This window comes from Rhinolophus sinicus, chromosome 5 (genome assembly GCF_057876585.1).
Source record: "Rhinolophus sinicus isolate RSI-liver-muscle chromosome 5, RSI-T2T, whole genome shotgun sequence".
Taxonomy (NCBI): domain Eukaryota; kingdom Metazoa; phylum Chordata; class Mammalia; order Chiroptera; family Rhinolophidae; genus Rhinolophus; species Rhinolophus sinicus.
In genome coordinates this window covers 33286977-33306381 of record NC_142505.1, presented here as the reverse complement: position 1 = coordinate 33306381, position 19405 = coordinate 33286977, and the positions used below count along the sequence as shown (strand labels likewise).

General features: G+C 40.1%; 1 protein-coding gene across 4 annotated transcripts; it reads right to left on the bottom strand.

The window, feature by feature from the left end:
- Window positions 1–3421: 3421 nt before the first annotated feature.
- On the bottom strand, window positions 3422–19134 carry CDV3 (CDV3 homolog). 4 transcript variants are annotated; one of them, XM_019725920.3, is made up of 5 exons: window positions 18496–19133; window positions 17696–17772; window positions 9726–9871; window positions 6990–7149; window positions 3422–5328 (listed from the first exon to the last, which is right to left on the bottom strand). In XM_019725920.3, the coding sequence occupies exons 1-5, from the start codon at window positions 18733–18735 to the stop codon at window positions 5322–5324; spliced, it is 630 nt and encodes a 209-aa protein (XP_019581479.2). In that variant the 5' UTR covers window positions 18736–19133; the 3' UTR covers window positions 3422–5321. The 4 variants fall into 4 exon arrangements, with proteins under 4 accessions (XP_019581479.2, XP_074168953.1, XP_019581478.2 ...); XM_074312852.2 differs by having other exon boundaries at window positions 3422–5800; window positions 18496–19132; XM_019725919.3 differs by lacking the exon at window positions 3422–5328 and adding an exon at window positions 6429–6542 and having other exon boundaries at window positions 18496–19134.
- Between the last annotated feature and the right edge of the window lie 271 nt (window positions 19135–19405).

Sequence of the window (19405 nt, the reverse complement as noted above, 5' to 3'; positions counted from 1 at the left end):
GGATAGTATAAAGCAATTAACATTTACAGTGAGTGAATTCTGGAATGGTCGGCCCTACTGTCAAGACACAAATCAAATAGTAAAATTGTATAGAGAAAGAAAACCAAATGGCTACAGTAATTATATTATGGTGAGGTAGTTGTCTAAGAAATGACAGTGGCGATATTAAAAATGGTCCTTACACTGATAATACTAAACTATGGAAAGGTATACATAAAAATCAAAAGAACTCTTTAGTATTTCAGCTTACAGGTCTCCCATCCCCACTTCAGTATCCATTTCCCCCCATTTAACAGTGTCCAAATATGTATTTAGAAACATAATCCTTTCTGGGCTAAGAATACAACTGAAAAGATTTCCTACATACTCTAGCCCTGTGACTTTTTCCAATTCCTTAGTAAATCACTCATCTCATATTTTGACATAACCCAGTGGCTCCCAAACTTTGCAGCACATTAGAACTGGGGAATTAAAAACAAAACGAAAAAGACTTGCTGTGTGCAGGTCACGCCCCATCCCAATTAAATTAGAATGCTTGGCAGTAGGAGTCAGGCATCAGTATTTTTTAAAAAGATCTCCAGGTTATTCCAAAACGCAGCCATTTGCAAACCATAGAAATAACCTGTTGAGTTGCCCCACTTATTATGAAAAAAAATTGCACATACAGGATAAAAAGTTCAGCGGCAGTCTTTTTTAGGGATGATATATTGTCTAAACTTTGGATTTAAAAAGGAGAAACACAAAGTTTCTGTCCTGGGGTAATGTTTTGAGTTTTCATATGCCAACATTCAAAACAAGTTTATTTCTTGGCTCCCTGCACAGAAAAAATTAAAAAAAATTTTTTTTTGTGGGGATAAAAAGGTAAAATCATCCAATAGGAGTCAGATGATATAGAAAATTATTATTGCTTGATACTTTGTTGTAACAAGGTAAGAAAAGGTAAAACATAGTGGTTTAAGACAGAGAACTTCAGTTTGGGATCAAAAACTGTGCAGGTGTAAAGGGGAAAAAAATCAGAAAACTATGTCACTGCAAAATGTAGAACATCACACTAAATATTTGCAATAAACTTGTCATTCCTTCTGTTAAATCTACTTTTTTTTTGGGGGGGGGGCGGAGGGGAGGAGGTAACTGCCTCCTTAGTTAACTCACCTGACACTAAAGCTGTCTGCTCAAGTCTAATAAGACAGACTCTGGATGCCATTTCCACACACTATTTTCCATCATAATTGGAAAGGGTCTTATTCTTGCAAGTTTTCTGTTGTGTGCTGGGATCCCTGTGAAGTTCAGTTGGGGGAGGGTGTTCAATGGTGGGGGGGTATTTACAGGTGAAATGAGTTGACAACTCAAGTTTACCCAGCTTGTTACGACATCCAGTTGTCATTTAGAATTCTAGCTCACTAGGGCTACAATTTTAAAAGGCTTAAACTACCTTAATGATTATTTATATGTATATCCTAAATCCTCGATGGGAACATAATTCCTCTCATTTATTTTTAGATAATAAAAACACTTATTTAAAGCAGTTATTTCTTTTGATTACCATCCTTCATAATATCCCAGCTCAAGAGAAGCAATTCGTAACTTGCCTGTATTCTGCAGGCCCTATGAATGCCTAGTTACAGTAGCTGGATGAGGAACTGAAACCATTACATACATGCAGTTTCAGGTCGCTAATTAGAATGTTTAAATTCTGATTCTCCTTCCTAGCTCTGATTACCCCACTATCTTCTGTCTCCACTCCACATTCAGTCTCTCCCCAATTCCTATCCCACCCACCCTCCCAAACTTCTGACATCGATTCCTACATGTTTCTACTCCAAACCAATTTCACATTCTAGTAGAGGGAAATGAACAAGTGAAATTGTTTAGTGTGCAAAATAATGGAGGAGTCTTTTCAAAAAATGGTGCAGGACAACTGGATATCTACATGTAAAATGAAGTTAGATTCTTACCTCAAATTCACAATGGATCATAGATCTCAATGGATGCTAAAACTACAAAACTCTTAGAACACGCATAAGTCGTCATACCTTGGGTTAGGTAATGATTTCTTAGATACAACCAAAGCACAACCATCTAAAGAAAAAATACATTGGGCTACATTAAAATTAAAAACTCTTGGGACAGCCAGCTAGCTACTTGACTTGGAGAAGATGGGTCCTGGAAAAACACAAGTTAAAAGAAAAATAAAGATTAAAAAGAAAAATTATAAACTTGTTCTTCAAGACACTATTAAGAAAGTGAACATGGGAGAAAATATTTGCAAATCATCTATCTGATGAGGGACTAGTATCCAGAATATACATAGAATGCTTATGACTCAGTAAGACAAAAATTCAACTAAAAAATTAGCAAAGGATTTGAATACATTTTCTAAAGGACATAAAAAAATGGCCTATAAACACATGAAAAGATGTTCCTCATTGGTCATTACAGAACTGTGAATCAAAACCATGACATACCACTTCAGCTAGGATGACTGGAATTAAAACATCAGTAAAAAGTAATTATGAGGATATGGAGAAGTTGTAATCCTGACCTTGTTGATAGGTATGTAATGTGTTAGACACTTTGGAAGAGTTTGGCGGTTACTCAAAGTTACCGTATGACCCAGAAATTTCACGCCTAGATATTATACCTGAGAGAACTGAAAACATGCTGACACAAAACCTTGTACATGTAAGTTTGTAACAGCATTATTCATAACAAGGAAAAAATAGAAACAGCTCACAGTGGTCAATAAATGAAATGTAGAATCTCCACACAATTATCTGGCAATAAAAATGAAGTACTGATACAGTAATTATACACTTTTAAAAGGTGACTTTTATCTCAGAAAAAGAAAACTAGGTTAAAAAAACTAGGAGGAACTTAAAGGAGAGAATGACAAAGTGAGTTTCTGTGTGTTCTAGTTCAAATAGGGCTGTCAAGAAAAAAAAAATTTGGTACAAAGAATGACCAAATAGTAAGTTAACATCAAACATTTAAACTCCATTACCAAAAAGACTTGAAATACACTTTCTCTAGTTTAGAAATTTAAAATGGCTGCTCAGTTCAGAAATTTATAAGCTTCTCAAAAGACAAGTCCTCAAATCTTTAGTCTGCATAGTAAAGATCGCAGATTCCCTTGCCAGGGTTTAAGATGACAAAATTTAACATAATAAATGTAACGAATATAATAATGAATACAAATGTACACTTCAATGCTTTATCTTTGGAAAAGAACATTCACCACAGCTTTGCAGCCACTTCCACTCCAGCTCTTTTATAACAGAACACTCGGCAAACTTCTCTCACACGAGTTCACTCCTGAGATGAGATTACCATTCTCCTACAAAGGAGGCATGACACCAATTTACCATTTGGAAAGATAGAGAATAGATTAAGGGTTAAGAATAAAAACTATCAGACTCCAAAATCCATATATTTATCTTTTATTGAATTTGTTAATGTTACAGAGTTCTTGCACTGCCAAACCATGCCTGAGAATTCAAAGAAAGAAATGGTACAATGGACAGCCTCATCCACCCATCATACAGTATATTAAAACTTGATTCATGTGCACTTTGATAATTCCACATTCTTTTAAAAAGTTATGACAAGAGTTGGTTTAAATCTCCTGCAGGTCTTCTGATTAATAGTAGAGTATGCCATTAAATTAAGTTCCACATATCCATCAGTTAATTACTCAATAACTACCACCAACAAAATTTTGCTGGAAAAAAATGCATACTTTTTAGGGAAAATATGTGGCTCAAAATCCAAGAGATTTGTTAAAATGTTTGGTTCCCACATGAAGCTTTCAGTTTAACCAAGAATCCGTTTCTCGCTTAATCATCCAACCTCTCCTTGGCTTGCTCAGCAACTCACCCAAATACATCGAGGCAATCCCACCTGCTACCTCAAGTAACGCCAATATTTTTGCCCAGAAATGGTTGGCAGGTTCTGTCAGGAGAGCGAAAACCCTCTAGGAGTCCTATCCTGCATTAACACTTTCATCAAGACTAAACTCCCAAAGGAAATGCTCCATCGGATAGTTTTACTCACCCATTTGCTTCACTCTTGCCAGTAGCAAGTCTGCAACTCCCGCCGTTTGGCAAAGGGATTTATTATAGAGACACCCAGACTCTGCATCAAGTGGTCACATACCACTTTGAAATATTTCTATTGAACCAAAGATACAAAACTAGGAAATTGCCAGACTATCTCATTAGATGGAAAGAAACTTTTCAGTAATCCCGGTATCTTCCTGAAGTCTCTTGTAAGGACTAAAAATTACTGGATAGTTTAAACTGTAATATTAAAAACAGAAGTGCTACATCACCTGGTTTTCGCCCGACTCTCCAAATGAACATAAGGACACACCAGGTGGATAACAGAGCTAAGCTGGGACAATCACCACATCTACAGAACGTCCAATACCTTAAACATTTGGGCACAAGTATATCTGGACTTGTCGAAGGTCATGCAAGATCCTTGACACGCAAGTGGACTTTAAGTTGAGGTTCTGCTCACGTTGCTTTGAACTTAATGTCAGGTCAGTGAATCCTGTGGCCTGAGGAGAAACCATAGGCTTTCCACTGCAGTTTACAATTTAGACCTGATTAAAGGAGGCTTTAGCAGCACCTGAAGTAGAGCCCCCTGCATCCACTGCCCTTTGCATCAAAGGCTATTTGGTTCTGTTCTAGGGATTGGCAAATTGACCATATAATTTCACAATTCTAATGCATATTTCAGGTTACTTTACTTAACCAAGCAATATGCTTTGTCAAAGAACTTATTCCAAGTCAAAGCAAAAAAAAAAAAAAAAAAGGCCTTAATGTGGAACACAGAAAAAGCACTACCCAAATGAAAAAATTACTGAAAGAAACAAGATTACTCCCTCCCACCCCCTTCCACTTGGTGGGCCCAAGTTTGGTTGAGTTTGTGGTTACCTCAGAATACAACTCAAAGTTTAAATTATAAATCACAGCCCTACACAGATTATCTGAACACATCAGCTCCTTTTGAGTGGCATGTTCCAGGAACTCTAATACAGCCACAGTCCACTACAGAGAGTATTCCTTAAGGGGTGGGGTGGGGAGTGGGGGTGGGGGACGCACAGGACAGGTTAATTAAGGTCACTTAAATCTTCATCTTTCACAGCAGATCGAACCCAAGGCTGACTTTCTGTAGGATTTCTGATAGGTATCCAGTAGAGCTGGTTTCAAGTTTCACATCGACACTTAATAGCTGTAACCTTCTAATCCAGAAGTTGTGATCCACATGAAGTCCACAATGAGTGCAGCAAATCTGAGGTAGTCAACCCTTACGAAGGCTCAGTATCTGAACATAAAAAGATTTTGAAATGACCACTGGCTGCAGTTTTTGTTTTTGTTTTTTTTTTTTTTGTATTTGCAGAGTAATTATGAAAGAACACTGCTGAAGCTAGTTCACACATTTATAACAATGAAAATCTCCCTCAATTCAATATACATAAAGAGCAGTTGTAACACTTTAAACTTCCATAGTGCAATAGGGCTGGTCGCTTCTATCGAGTGGTCTGCATCAGTTGCTGTAGATCCAGCAGAGATCAGATGACGAATGGCTGTTCATGGTGGTTAGCTGTGGTCTAGTTACCTTAGAAGGGTTAGCAAAGACCATTCCTTAATTGTACTGTGCGTGGCTGCTTTTCTGATTTTCAAGCACAGCATACTGGTTGTCTAGCTGAAGTTTAAGGGCCTGGTTTTTTGAAACCTCATCCCTACCTCTAGTTTTGTGTCTTACTACTTCAAAGCTCTTCTCCATTTCTTTATCCCTAAGGGAAAAGAAATGTAATCAGTAAATATTTCTTGAGGTTGTTTTGAAAACATTCTTCCTTGAATTAAAAAACAAAACAAAAAGAAGCCACCCCTGAGAAGAATCTTGAGGAAGAGACAGGAAACTAGCACAAAATCTTTATCAAACCATTTTTAAGGCTTCAATTGAACAGAAAACATAGAATACTGTAATAGAAGTTCTATGGTCCCATTTTCTGCAGTAGCAAACCTGCTGAATATTGTTAACTGCAAACCTATTCTGGGACCAACTTGAAGACAACTAGAAAGTTAAAAAGCTGTCAAATAACATGATGATTCCTTCTAAGACTCAGTCTACTTTTAGCAAATAGTAGACAATACATCTGTCTTTCTTTATGCATAAGGACAATTTTCTCATTCAAGTAAAGTTCTACTCATTATTCATTGATTTCTCCTCACTTCTACTTTACGGGAATGGCTCAGATAAAGAAAGATGAGTATGATGAATCACTGCCCCTTATTTTGAAGGACAGGGTAGAGGAGCAAGTTGAAGTGGAGGTTTAAATTCAAGCCAGCTGTGCTCTCAACGAGGCAAAGGGGCTGGGATTTACATTAAAAGCCACCCAAAAAACCAATAGTTCCATCTGATGTCATTTACATTTCTTCCCATTTTATTTAATTAAAAGAATTCATGTCCCTAAGTTAAGATGTGGATGTGCCATATGTGGTCATTTAACTCCAGGTAGCATTCATTTTAAGTACCTGCTGAAATAAGATTATTTTAATGTTAGATTTATAAATGTCAACATCTCAGACCTATTCACATTAACTGGGAATACAATGAATTTATTGCTTTTTCATTTCTAGTTTCCGTATTATAAGGAACATAAACCAACACTAATGTACTTAATAAAGAATTCTGACTAGGGGACGCTCATGGCTACAGAACAACATAAACCAGGGATAACAGAAACTTTCAGACAAAGTTTGTCTTTGGTGCTCCTTCCCCTCATCCCCTCCAGGACCGTTCCCTGCTCTTGGGCTTGTTAAGTCCCACCCTAATTCTAAGCTGCCCGTCAGATGCAGCCTGGGCTTTACCATTAAGGATTTAACACCTCCCCATCGCCCACCCTATGGGTTTTTGTATTTCCTACATCCCACTTCCAGTCAAGGGATAGGGCTCCAAAACCCAGGGCGGTAATTACTTACTTTCGGCTTTCTACATGCTTGGCAGTGGACTGCAGGGATGGGAACTGTGTATCACTGTATATTTCTGGTGGTCCTTGGGGTGTTTTTCTTGTTGTGGTTAACCTGGCTCCAGGAGGCCTGTACACACCACTAGTCATTGCTGGTTCTGGGGTTTCTGTAACTAACATTTCATAACAGTTTAGAGAAAATATTCAAATGCTTGGCATTTTAATAAGCTAGTCTTGCAATCCTGATCATTTAACAATTACAGAAATAAAGCCAATACGTGACGTAAGAAGGGTCTCGGACAACAGAAAGTAAGTTTGTTATCTGAGGAAATGTCTGAAAGTGAAAGTATTCTAGGATAGTCTTCTAACCTCTTCCATGTACAATTTTAAGTATCTGTGTAAATGAGTTCTGTAAGTCAACTTATTGGAAGTGCAAAAGACCTGGGAGACAGGTCTCATGAGGGACTGCCTTTCCTTTAACTCTCAGTTTACACAGCAGTAAATATGGATAATCACTTCTTTACCTGGTTAGTGGATTAATAAATAAGATGCCATGTGTAAAAAACGTGTTTAATAAAATGCCTGTGAAATTCTTTAATTCTAAAAATGACTGATAAAAAAATGAAATAAAATGAACAATTTAGCTCTCCATATTTTAAGCACTCAGTAGCCACATGTGGTTAGTGGCTACTATACTGAACAGTGCTACTCCATCACCGCAAAAAGTACTACTGGACAGTGCTATTCCAGAGGGAGGAAACAAAAGACAGTGGGGAAGGGTGGTGCTGGGAAGGGTTGATTTTAAATAAGGTGATCCCGGAAGGTTGTCAGTGATGAGGTGAAAATAGAGCAAAGGCCTGAACAGAGGAGGCAAACATATCTAGAGTTTGCAAACAAGCCAAATCCGGTCCAAAAACTGATTTTGTAAAGAATGTTTTACTAGAACACAAATACATTCATTGGTTGTACTTAGTATCTACAGCTGCTTTTGTGTTACAATAGCAGAGCTGAGTAATTGAAACAGAGTCCGCCTGACCCTCAAAGTCTAAATTTATAATCTGGCCCTTTACAGAAAGAGCTTACCAACTCCCAACATAAAGAAAGAGAAATCCAGGCTGAAACTATCAGTACAAATGGCCTGCAGTAGTAGTGTGAACAAGTTCAGATTAATAGACAAAGTTAGAAAAAAGGGGATCACAAGACAGGCCTTTAAAGTCACTGAGAACTTTAGCTTTTACTCTGATTAGAGGGAACCCCACTGGAGGTTTATGAACAGCATAGGGACATATTCTGTCATATTATCTGAAAAGATCACCATTCTTGCTGTTGGCTGGGTTGGGAACAGTGTATATATAGAAGCAGGTCGACCAGATAAGGGGTTACCTCAGTAACCCATTGACAAAAAAATGATGCGAGTTCAAAACCAGGGTGGGAACTGTGGAACCGCTGAGAACTAGTCATATAAATAGTTTGAATCTATTTTGGAAGTGAAGCCAAAGAGAACTTACTAACAGATTAATTTAGGTTTGGAGTAAGAGTCAAAATAATACCACGGTTTGTGCCTAAGGGACCAAAAGCATAGCACTGAGATGAGAAAGGCTGCGGGCCGTGCGGGGAGGAGGGAGGGGGAGCGGCGGGGGTGCAGCAGATACATGAGCAGTTCAGTTTTAGACACACTAAGATTGAGATATTGGGTAGGCAGTTAAGATAAATGTTTTTGGATTTCAGGAGAGCTCTGAGCTGATGCTGTCAAGTTGAAAAGTCAGTGGTATGTAGAGATTGCCAAGGGAGGCACGGCAGATAGAAAAGAGGGCAAGGCACGAGTGCTGGAGCAGACTAGCACCAAGAGGCAGGGGACAAGAAGTACCAGCAAGGGAGGCTGAGAACCAACCAATGAGGTGGCAGAAGAATGTGCTGTCCTGGAAACCAACAGAAGAGTGTTTCAAAAGGGTGATCACCTGTGGCAAACGCTGCAGATGGGGCCAATCAGCAATGGGTTGAGCAATGCAGAGACCATTAGCAATCACTGACAGATGCAGTTAAAAACATTCATAGCAAAAGGCCAGGAAGGATGCAAAAATGTTGACATAGTAGCTATCCGTGATCTCTGGACAGTAAGATTTGGGATGAGGTTATTCATACTACTGTATAAAATAATGGCTATACATTAAAATGTTTCTCAAATATTTCTCATTACTGCCCTCCTGAGGAGCCTTTGTAAACATGTTTCCTCACCGCCACTGCTACCCACCAAGAAATGTTAACATCACAGATATACACCGTACATCTGTTTCCATACTTTAGCCCTCTGATGAGCCACAAACCACTCTAAGATTTCTTCACCCCACCAAGAACCATTTTTATCTCCTTGGGACTGATACAAATCATCCCTTCTGAGAATTAATGCTTGAAGACAGTAAAATAGGGAATGGAGGAAAAAAAAAGCCGAACACAGGTAGCCAGTATTCCTTAATCAGCTGTCCAAAATAGAAATAAATGCTTAAATATTTAAATTTGGCAAGTTAGTTTACATATAAATTTAAGCAGCCTATACAAAAGCATGTATCCTAACTTCCAAATTCCTTTGGATGTGCAAGTTTTTAAACGTAAGTATAAAATCGCTCTCTCCCAGAAGTGGGAAAGAGCCTCACTCACCCCCATCACAGCATGCATTTACTTGAAAGCTAACCATATACAACATTATACACAAGTAGCAGACATATTTATGAAAATGAAGTATTAAGATTACCAATTACTGGAGCAGGAGGTGCTTGTACCGGAGCTGTTTTATTCCAGGGACCTGAAGATTTTTCTACACCACCACCACCACCTCCACCTTCTTCCCAATTATCACCTGGATCTTCTCTTTTTTCACTATCATCTTCTTCCTTTTCACTATTGGAGAGAGATAGAGGACATTATCTATTTTATACAGTGGGACTCGTGGGACTCCCACTTGACTTCATGTGAAAAAAAGGATTTCATTGCTGAAAAAGGTTTAGAAAACCACTTGGTCTGACGGTCTCCACTTCCCTTTTATATACTTCAGAACATTTAGAAATAAATTTAACACACTGAAATGCTAGGTTATGACAATCTGCATGATTATTTATAGCAGCCCCAAGAAAGAACAGGACCCCAGCTCCTGGCTCAAGTAACTGAGGGAGGAAAGAGGTCGCTCTAACCTGAAATGTAGAGAATAGGGCGACTTGAAGGATTCAAAATACAATTACTGTATTTTTCTAGGACCAAAGTGTCCCAACAGGCATTTATGGTAAGCATATTTTAGTGATCAAATGAATTTTTTTTTTAAGATTTTATTGGGGAAGGGGAACAGGACTTTATTGGGGAACAGTGTGTACTTCCAGGACTTCTTTCCAAGTTGTTGTCCTTTCAATCTTAGTTGTGGAGGGCGCAGCTCAGCTCCAGGTCCAGTTGCCGTTGCTAGTTGCAGGGGGCAGAGCCCACCATCCCTTGCGGGAGTCAAGGAATAGAACTGGCAACCTTGTGGTTGAGAGCCCACTGGCCCATGTGGGAATCGAACCAGCAGCCTTCGGAGTTAGGAGCATGGAGCTCCAACCGCTTGAGCCACCGGGCCGGCCCCTCAAAGTTGTATAACTTGTATAATTTCACTTGCCAATCCTTTAGTACATTACATTATACTCTCAAAATCAGAATAATTCACATTTCACCAGAGGAAGACAAGTCAGTGCTTACATCAGTGCTACAGATTTAATGAGCGCCAGTCTCTACTGTCTCACACAGAATATACAGAATTGGTCCAACACCAGATATGTGTCACCCACTTAAAAAGCAAGAGAATACAAGAACTGTCTTTGGCTTTCTAGTGATTACAAATGCAACTTTTTACAAAAGATATCCTCAGTGGTAATACAGCATCCTAAGACTGCCTGAAGTGTTTCTTTTTTTTAATGCCATTTTAAAATTTCTTTATTCTTGAATCGACTTCTCAGAAATTGTAATTTCTCCGAGGTCTCTTTGATAACTTCTTTTACTGGATTACCTGTTACAATTTTATATAAACTTGAATGTTCTATATTACCAAGCACATACTACATTTTGTCTCTCTATATCGCGGGCTCCACAGCAGGAAAATAACGGCCAAATCAAACTTCCTATTTGCAACTCTTTGCACTGGCTGATGACACACCTGGCATAGACTACCAAACTTTTCCCTGAATTATTTCCCACGACAATGGTGGTTTTCCTGGGTCTTCAGTCTCTCAATCTCCATGATTCTAACTACCCTTTTCCCTACTATGAAAAAAAACACGGCTATTGCATGAAATTGCCCGTGGCCTTCTACTCTTTTAGACATTTTCTCCTTTTGATACATGACCCTTGATCATGGCCATAACAATATGCAGATGACTCCCACCTGACTATGTGACCTTGGGAACATCATGGCCTCTCTTGGCTTCAGCAAAAGGACATCAGTGTGCTTTTCTTCCATTTCTATTAAAACAGGACAAATCCCGGCTATAAAACTAATTTCTTGAATAGCTAATGGTCTCCTTTAAAGACACTTATTATGGGCGCTGGTTGGCTCAGTTGGTTAGAGCGTGTGCTCATAACACCAAGGTCACCAGTTCGATTCCCACATGGGCCAGTGAGCTGTGCCCTCCACAACTAGACTGATAGCAACGACTTGACTTGGAGCTGAGCTGCGCCCTTCACAACTAGATTGAAAATGACGACTTGACTTGGAGCTGATGGGTTCTGGAAAAACACACTGTTCCCAATACCCCCCCCCCCCCCCCAAAGAAAAGGCACTTATAAGAAAATTTCAATGATAATCGTAGCATCTTATGAGCTGCCCCCAACCATATGTGATTTTAGCATTTAGAGACCAACGGTGGTTTTCAGGAAAGGGAGAAGGGAACGAACATCTTCAATCTGCATTTACAGCCAAGATTTTACTATAGTTTGAGAGGAAAAGAGGATGGAGAATATGATGGCCAAGCCACCCTTCAGTTTTTCTTTCCATCAATACACAATAGAATCCTATATAGCCATTTAAATTGATGTTAGGCCTATACTAACACAGAAGTAATTTCATGGCATATAAACCAATGTGAGTGTAACTTCTGCATGCCTTAGTTTCCTCATATGTGAAATGGGATAACAGCCCTATTATGAAGATTAAGTGAGTTAATAGACATAAAGCACTGAGAACAGTGTCTGGCATACAGTAAGTACTATAAGTGTTTGCTATTATATGCTTTTTAATATTCATTTGAGTTTTCACACAAGCAGCACATATACCACATTTATAATAGGAAAAAAATGTAGTTTTCACTTGAAAAAAAACATTAAAACATGTTTTTACATGGATATAAAATAAATGGATTTAAAAAATGGACACCAAACAGTATGACTCTGTTTTCTAAAGTTTATAAGGTAGGGATATGGTTGTCATAACTGACCCAGGACTCCAGTGGTATCCAAACATCAGAATTGCCCCCCACCCGTTGTTTTTTTTTTTTTTTCAAAGTTATCCACTTCTGAAGCCATGCCAATGTAATTACACCATAACATAATTTGCCTTGTTCATGAGTAAAACCGTGGATGTTATTCACCCAGCTACAATGAACTAATTATAATTAGTAATGTCCCAGCAAACCTAATATATGCCAGACAGGAAGGTAGTAAGACTCTCCCAACAAAGATTTAAGTGCCTTCACAGCACTTTTATATTCTTATATATCCAAGCTGTGATAGCTTTCAGTTGGTCATTTCCATTTTGAAACAGCAATGTGCTGAATCGCAATTGTTCAAATATATATATTAAACTAAATAAAGTAGCTTTCCCCTCAAATTAATATTTGGTGATTAGTATGTCCAGAATTATCAGCTTGTAAGAAACAACTAAAAACCAAAAAATTAACACTAATTATCCCTAAGCAGAAGGGATTATTGATAATTCTTATATATATGCTGTTATTCTTTTCAAATGTTCTTTTTTTTAAAAAAAAATATTGTTTTTCTAACTCACAAAAAGTTTTTAAAGAAAAATTCCAGTGTGGTCTCAGAATACTGAAAGTCCTAAGTAAAAAAATTTCTTTAGTGTCCAGTAAAGAAATTTATTACCTCTTTCCCCTCAGAGACAAGTGAAGAAACGAATAAAATAATCACAAATCTAAAAATACCTCTAGATTATATATTATTACTAAAAAATAAGAGTGGTCTGTTTAATTAGGACGGCATATCTGTACTAATAGGCACAAGACAACTTAGTATTTTGGCTTAAGATTCTGAAATAATAGCTAACCACTGGAAATTGTCTAGTCAAGACCTTTCACCCAACAAAGGGAACTAAGGCCCAGGGATGTTAAGAGCCTTACCAAAATGCCACAGCACTAATGACAGGGTAGAAAGGATTTAAATATCCTATTACTATTTAATATTTACATATTGCAGAAAATGTCAAGTCTCCAAATACCAAAGCCAGAACAAGAACCATGTTGCAAGGAATTATTTCCACAGAAATCAATTAGGCTAAAATTCGATGTTTGATTCACATATAATATATAGGTACTCATGGGCCAAATGTGATTATTTTTAAATGTTATAAATTCATTATCACAATTCATAGTATACTTGTCTTAAATATGCGTAAGTCTGTAAGGTGCTATTGGTGGGGTAGGGGAAATGATGGTGCTAGAAAAGGAGTAGTTACTGAATACTATGCCAGGAAGCGTTCTACCCACTTTACAAGTTAAACCTCCCAATAATCCTAAGGCAGGGAGAGGGCCTATTGTACATTTGAGTAATTAGACATTTAAGTACCTTCTCCAGGGCTACAAAGTAACAGAGCGAAGTCAGTGGGGCTCCAGAGCCCATATTCTTTCAGGTTGCCTCTGATTTCATTTTATCCTCTTCACAGCTCTAAGATGACACAGAAATTTTCTCTATTTTTAGATATGAGGAATTTACCTTCTTTAATAAGGTTATTCAGGATATTCAGGGTTAGACATCCTGCAGCAGTATATTTATAAAGAACAGAACATTCTTACCTCATCTCAAGGGACATTACATGAGAATTTACATACCCTAACTCCTACCCCCCACCTCCGTCCCCAACACTAGGGGAGGCAGCAACTAAAACAAAATCCAGACCTGACTGCTTCTACTGGAATGCTGGGCATCTCCACTGGTTTGACATTATTATCCAACAACTGTTAGCAACAGTAAAAGGGGAGATAGAAATGGCCTGATGAGTTATGCTTGGCAGCTTAAATAAAATGTCACTGTACCTCATCCAAGGACTCTATTGACCCAATTCATGGTAGACTAAGTGTCTCTCTCCTGTTCCCCATCGCACCATACATACTACTGAAATGATCTACTGGTGTCTGGTAGAGTATGAGTTATTTTTACATCCCCAAAAACCCAGGGAGTCTGGCACACAACAGTAACATTATTTGTTACAATGAATCCAGTTTGGATACAGGAGTAATTTCTTCTCTTCAAAGGACAGCTTAACCAGCCATGTCTAATGTGTTTAAAGGTCTAGATTTCTTAGGGTTCTTAGAAAAACGCTGGGCTCCAAGAATTCAATTCTTTATTAAAACATGACAAATGCTCAAAATTTAGTAACCTCAAGTATTAAATGACATCTTTCTCCCAAAAATCCATTTTAAAGATGGGAGAGACACACAGGTCCTACGACCAACCAATAATCTAAACTCAAGCATTAGGCCCTTTCTTTTATCACCATCTCAATGACTTCCCTCTCAAGAACTTATCTATAATGATATGACGTTGAATAAGATCTATTAATTTAGACACAAAATTGACACATGCCCATGTAATAATCCTCTTCGTACTTAAATCTTGAGCTAGTTGGTAAATGTGAGATAGGACATTACTACTATGTTTGCTGTTACTGAAATTCCCCCCTTTCAAATGTACTTATCTTTGATAAAGGTCCAGCTTGCTAACCTACTATAAGGTCTAGTGTCAAGAACTTCAAGACTGTGTGCAATATCCGCAGCTAAGTAAAGACAAGACAAATGTGGCAAAAACGATTGGTAGATCTAAGCAAAGATCTACTATTCTGCAATTTTTCTGTAGTTTATATAGACTGTGAATTTCAAGATATTTTAAGTCAACTTCCAAAGTTTCATTTTCCTTGTCCTATACTGAGATAGCAAGGCTGCCTTTCATGGACAGAAAAGATAACAAATTAAAGGCAAAAAGAACACCACCTCCCAAGTCCCAGAGAAAAGAAAAATCTAATTTCTCTTTCCTTCCAAGGGATTCTGCCCAAACAGTAGGACAACGCCATAGAAGACAATCACTGAAGACCTCTAGTAATGCTGAACACTCTGAGAAGGACTTTTGTTTGTATGGTTATACTGATGCCAACCTGAACATGTCATTTTCTCCTATTATGTCCACAGTGAACTGACTCACCAGAGTCTGACGTTAGGTACAATAACCTTGCGTTGCTCCACTACCTCTTCTCAAATCTTGGTATTGTAAATAAGGTGCCTCACAGTTAAACAGCAGAGAAAGTCCCAAGAGTAAGTTGTTCTAATTTACCCAGTGAATAGAGAAGATTATTAATATTAACCAGCTTGGTATTCTACAAGCATCCTGTTCAAAATCCTCACAACAACCCTGAGTAGTTGGCTCAATTTGCAAATAAGAACCAACATTCAAAAGTAAAGTGACATGCCCAAGGTCACACACAAGCATCAGGGCTAAAATGCAAACCCAGATTTGTCTTTCCCCAAAAGTCCATCTTTTTGCCATGTTATCAACTGCATTCCATTCATGAAAGATGTGTCTTTTGTCAGGGACCACCACCCTATTGAGTTTCACTGTCAAGAACATTTATGTAATACAGTTTACAAGGATACTGAGTATATAAAGTGAAAATTTTAGTCATTGTTATTAAACTTCAAATGGCTTATCACTCTCAAACCTTTTCTGGAAGCTGTCAGATTCCCTGTTATTGAATGATTTATAATGGCAATGGATATACAGACCCCAGATTCCATAGTGACTAAGGATCCACAAAGGCAGCTTCTTGAAGAAAATATGTTTTCCAATGTTAGTAGGTTAGAGGAAGACCTCTGGATGGCCACTTAGGGGCATTAACTAGATGCTAATATTGAAAAATGAACACTAGAGCACTTGAGATCTTGTGTCCTGGCAATGTCATCAATTTGGCTTGAATAAACTCATAAAAAAAAAAGAAAAATGAACACTAAAGTAGCCTTGAATATAGATATGGGCTATATATTCAATGACAAAAAATAAGTACAGTTTAAATATCCTCCATAATATAACAAAACCAACATCTAAATTCAATGAACGTGAAACCTTTTCACCTTGGAAAATGCTGCTCTTGCTCACTAAGTTCAACATGACCAAACACTATTCTTCCTGTCATTCAAGTCTTCAAGAATCTGCAGTATGGGGCTTGCAGTCAGAAAGGCAGGCCAAGAACCTTTTTCCAGAACAAAACAGAGGAACCACAAACAGGCAGTTCCATAAATCCAAATGGTTAAGAACTAAAACTCCAAACTAATCACTTAACACTACTACAAAAGAATGTCAAAGTAGTGAAGCTTCATTTCCTAAAGTTTCCCACTACCAATCAGGTTTCATGTTGGTGAAACTCATAAAATGATTTAAAGAACTTAGAACATTAATACCTAGCTGTGGTAGGTATTCAACAAATGTCAAAAATATTAATCCTGCTTTTTGAATGAGTTATGTTAAGGCCATAAATATTACCATCTAGAGCGGTCAAAAGACAGTATTCTGTTAACGAAAATTATTTCCTCCACTGTGCTATGTGGTCACTGGTGTAGACAAATAGCAAACTTCAAATTTGAGGCAGTTCATTGGGATCGTTTATTTCTTTAAACTTGGAATAAAGGGTTTTTCATTTTAAACCAATGGAATCAAATACTCACCTGTTTTTCCTACTTGACCAGCCCCTCAAAATATGACATTTACACGAATCTAAAACTGACTATCATAGATTGGACTTGATAAAATGTTAATTTCAAACCCTCTAAGCCAATTCCATTTTTAAAAATTATTTTCTTGAATTTTAAAAATAACATGCTTAGACTGTATGATTCCATTCCTATAAAATTCTAGGGAAAATTAATTTATAGTGTTAGGAGTGGTTATCCTTGGGGGTGAAGGTGGTGGCTACAAAAGATTAGGAGGGGAGCTTTCTTCTCTACCAGTAATGTTCAGTTCCTTGACTTTGGTGCTGATTACACAGGTTAGTTTCACTGTATGTAAAATCTGTTCTTCTCTGTAAGCATGCTGCAGTTACAAAAATATGTATTAACTTGTTTATCGGAAGAGGATCTGAAAACCATTCCCGCTGTTTTTGAAACAAAAAGAAAAACTGCTAAGTTCAACTCACCAATATAAAAAGTAAATATTTTGAAACCACAAAATCAATTTTAGCTGTCTCAAATAAAAATAACCTAACCAGCACTCGAAATAGGCAAGCTCTCCCAGGATTTTGGAGTTGGCTGCTGATTTGATCAGCATATAGAATGACTGCCATTACAGAGAGAAGGAACAGACACTATCATTATAGCCCTAGTAAGTATATCTGAAGCACAACGCTACTATGATTCTGTTTTGGAGCTAAAGAAAAACCAAACACACAATACCCATCCTAAGGGTTATCTCAACATTTCTGTAACCAAACCATACCTTATTTGCATTGCCTGGACTCTGAGGCCGCTGTAATCAACTTCTCTTTGCTCAAATTCTTTCCACTCATCTTCATCCTGTAAAACACATACCATTTAATCAATTAAAGCTATTCGTAAAAATACCACTTAGGCACATTCTAGACTATGAAAAGGAGATCAAGTGGCTGGAACCTAAAGTAAGGACTCGTTTCCTGGCAGAAGCCCTTGCTTGATCCCGAGGTCGACCAGGCTGGAGGACAAACGTGCCCGGCAGTCAAACACTGTTATTTCCACCGGGTTCCTTCACCACAGCTGTTACTTTAACAGTAACCAGGAAAAGCCGAATGAAGAAGTCAATAGTAAGCCCACAACTAAATATCCACTTCAGTGTTGCCATGTGACTTTTTCTTTTACGGGTTTAGAGACCAAGTAATGCCAATGAGTTGCCACAAATGCGGTTATTAGAAAATTCAGCTCCGACTACTGGGCTGAAGTCAGAACACTAAATTACTCAGAGTACACGTCACTCTGGTCTCTGTTCTGGGCACTCTGACCCAGACTGATTTCCTCTTGAGGGTGCTCCTGCCTTGGTCTTGGCTTGAGCCAAGCGGGGTACAGAGGGGCGAGTCAGTAGGGTGGAGGGGGTCCCGCGGGGAGAAGAAGAGCCGGCACGACCTGCGAAGCCCACGTCACGTGGCCAGCCTCCGCGCCCGTCAGCCCGCTGACCAGCCCCTGGAGGCCCCTCCCGGACGCTCCGCCAGGCAGGCAGACGGGCGGGGGCGGGCACATGGGCGCAAGCGCACAGCCCCGGCCCCTCACCTTCGTCACGGCCTTGGTGGTGGCCCCAGGGCCCGCGGCTCCCGCGCCCGCGGTCCCGCCGTCGCCCGGCCGGGCCCCCGCGCCCGCCCCACCGCCCGCCGCGCCTGCGGTTCCGCTGCTCCCGCCGGCGCCGCCCGCCGCGCTCGCGGCGCTCGCCGCCCGGTTGCTCCGCTCCTTCTTCTTTTTCTTGTCTCTCTTGGCGAAGAAGTTGTCCAGGCTCCGTTCCTCCGTCTCCGCCATGGCCGTGGCCTCCTCGGCCCGGATGGGTGGGGCCGGCGGCGAGCGCGGCCCGCGGGGCTCCGACCTCGGGGTCGAGGCCGGCTCAGCACTCAGGCTCCCGGGCGCGGCGACGCCTCAGCCCCGCGGGGTTGCCGAGGCGTGTGCGGCTGGGCGGGCAGCTCCCCCCCGCGTGCCGGCGGGCGGTGGTACGGTCCGCCTGTGAGATCGCGAGCCGCTGCCGCCGCCGGAGCCCGCCGGGGCTGCTGCTGGTGTCGCGACCACGGTGCAGGGTCCCGCCCGCTCCGCAGCCGGACGGGAAAAGGACCGCGCGGGCCAGAAGCTCCAGCGAGTGGTGGACTAGCGGCGGCGCGTGCAGGAGGGAGGCGCGCGCGCGCGCGCAGGCCCGGGGAGGAGGGGGACAAGGGGCGGGGAGGGGAGGGAGGGAGAGGAGGGAGGGCGGGCCACCAGAAGAGAAGCAGCTCCCGCGCCTGCGTATTAAGATCCGCCCGCCGCTGTGGGAGCGCTGTTGGGAGGGCGGCGGGAGGAGACGGAGGCGGAGCTGGCAAACGAGCCAATCAGGTGCCAATACAAGGCGCTTAGGCCACAATCCCTGCTCTGGGTGGGGCGGGGCTGTGGTGTGGGGGCGGGGCGAAGAGGGTATATGCTAAATAAGTGACGTACTTGATGATTC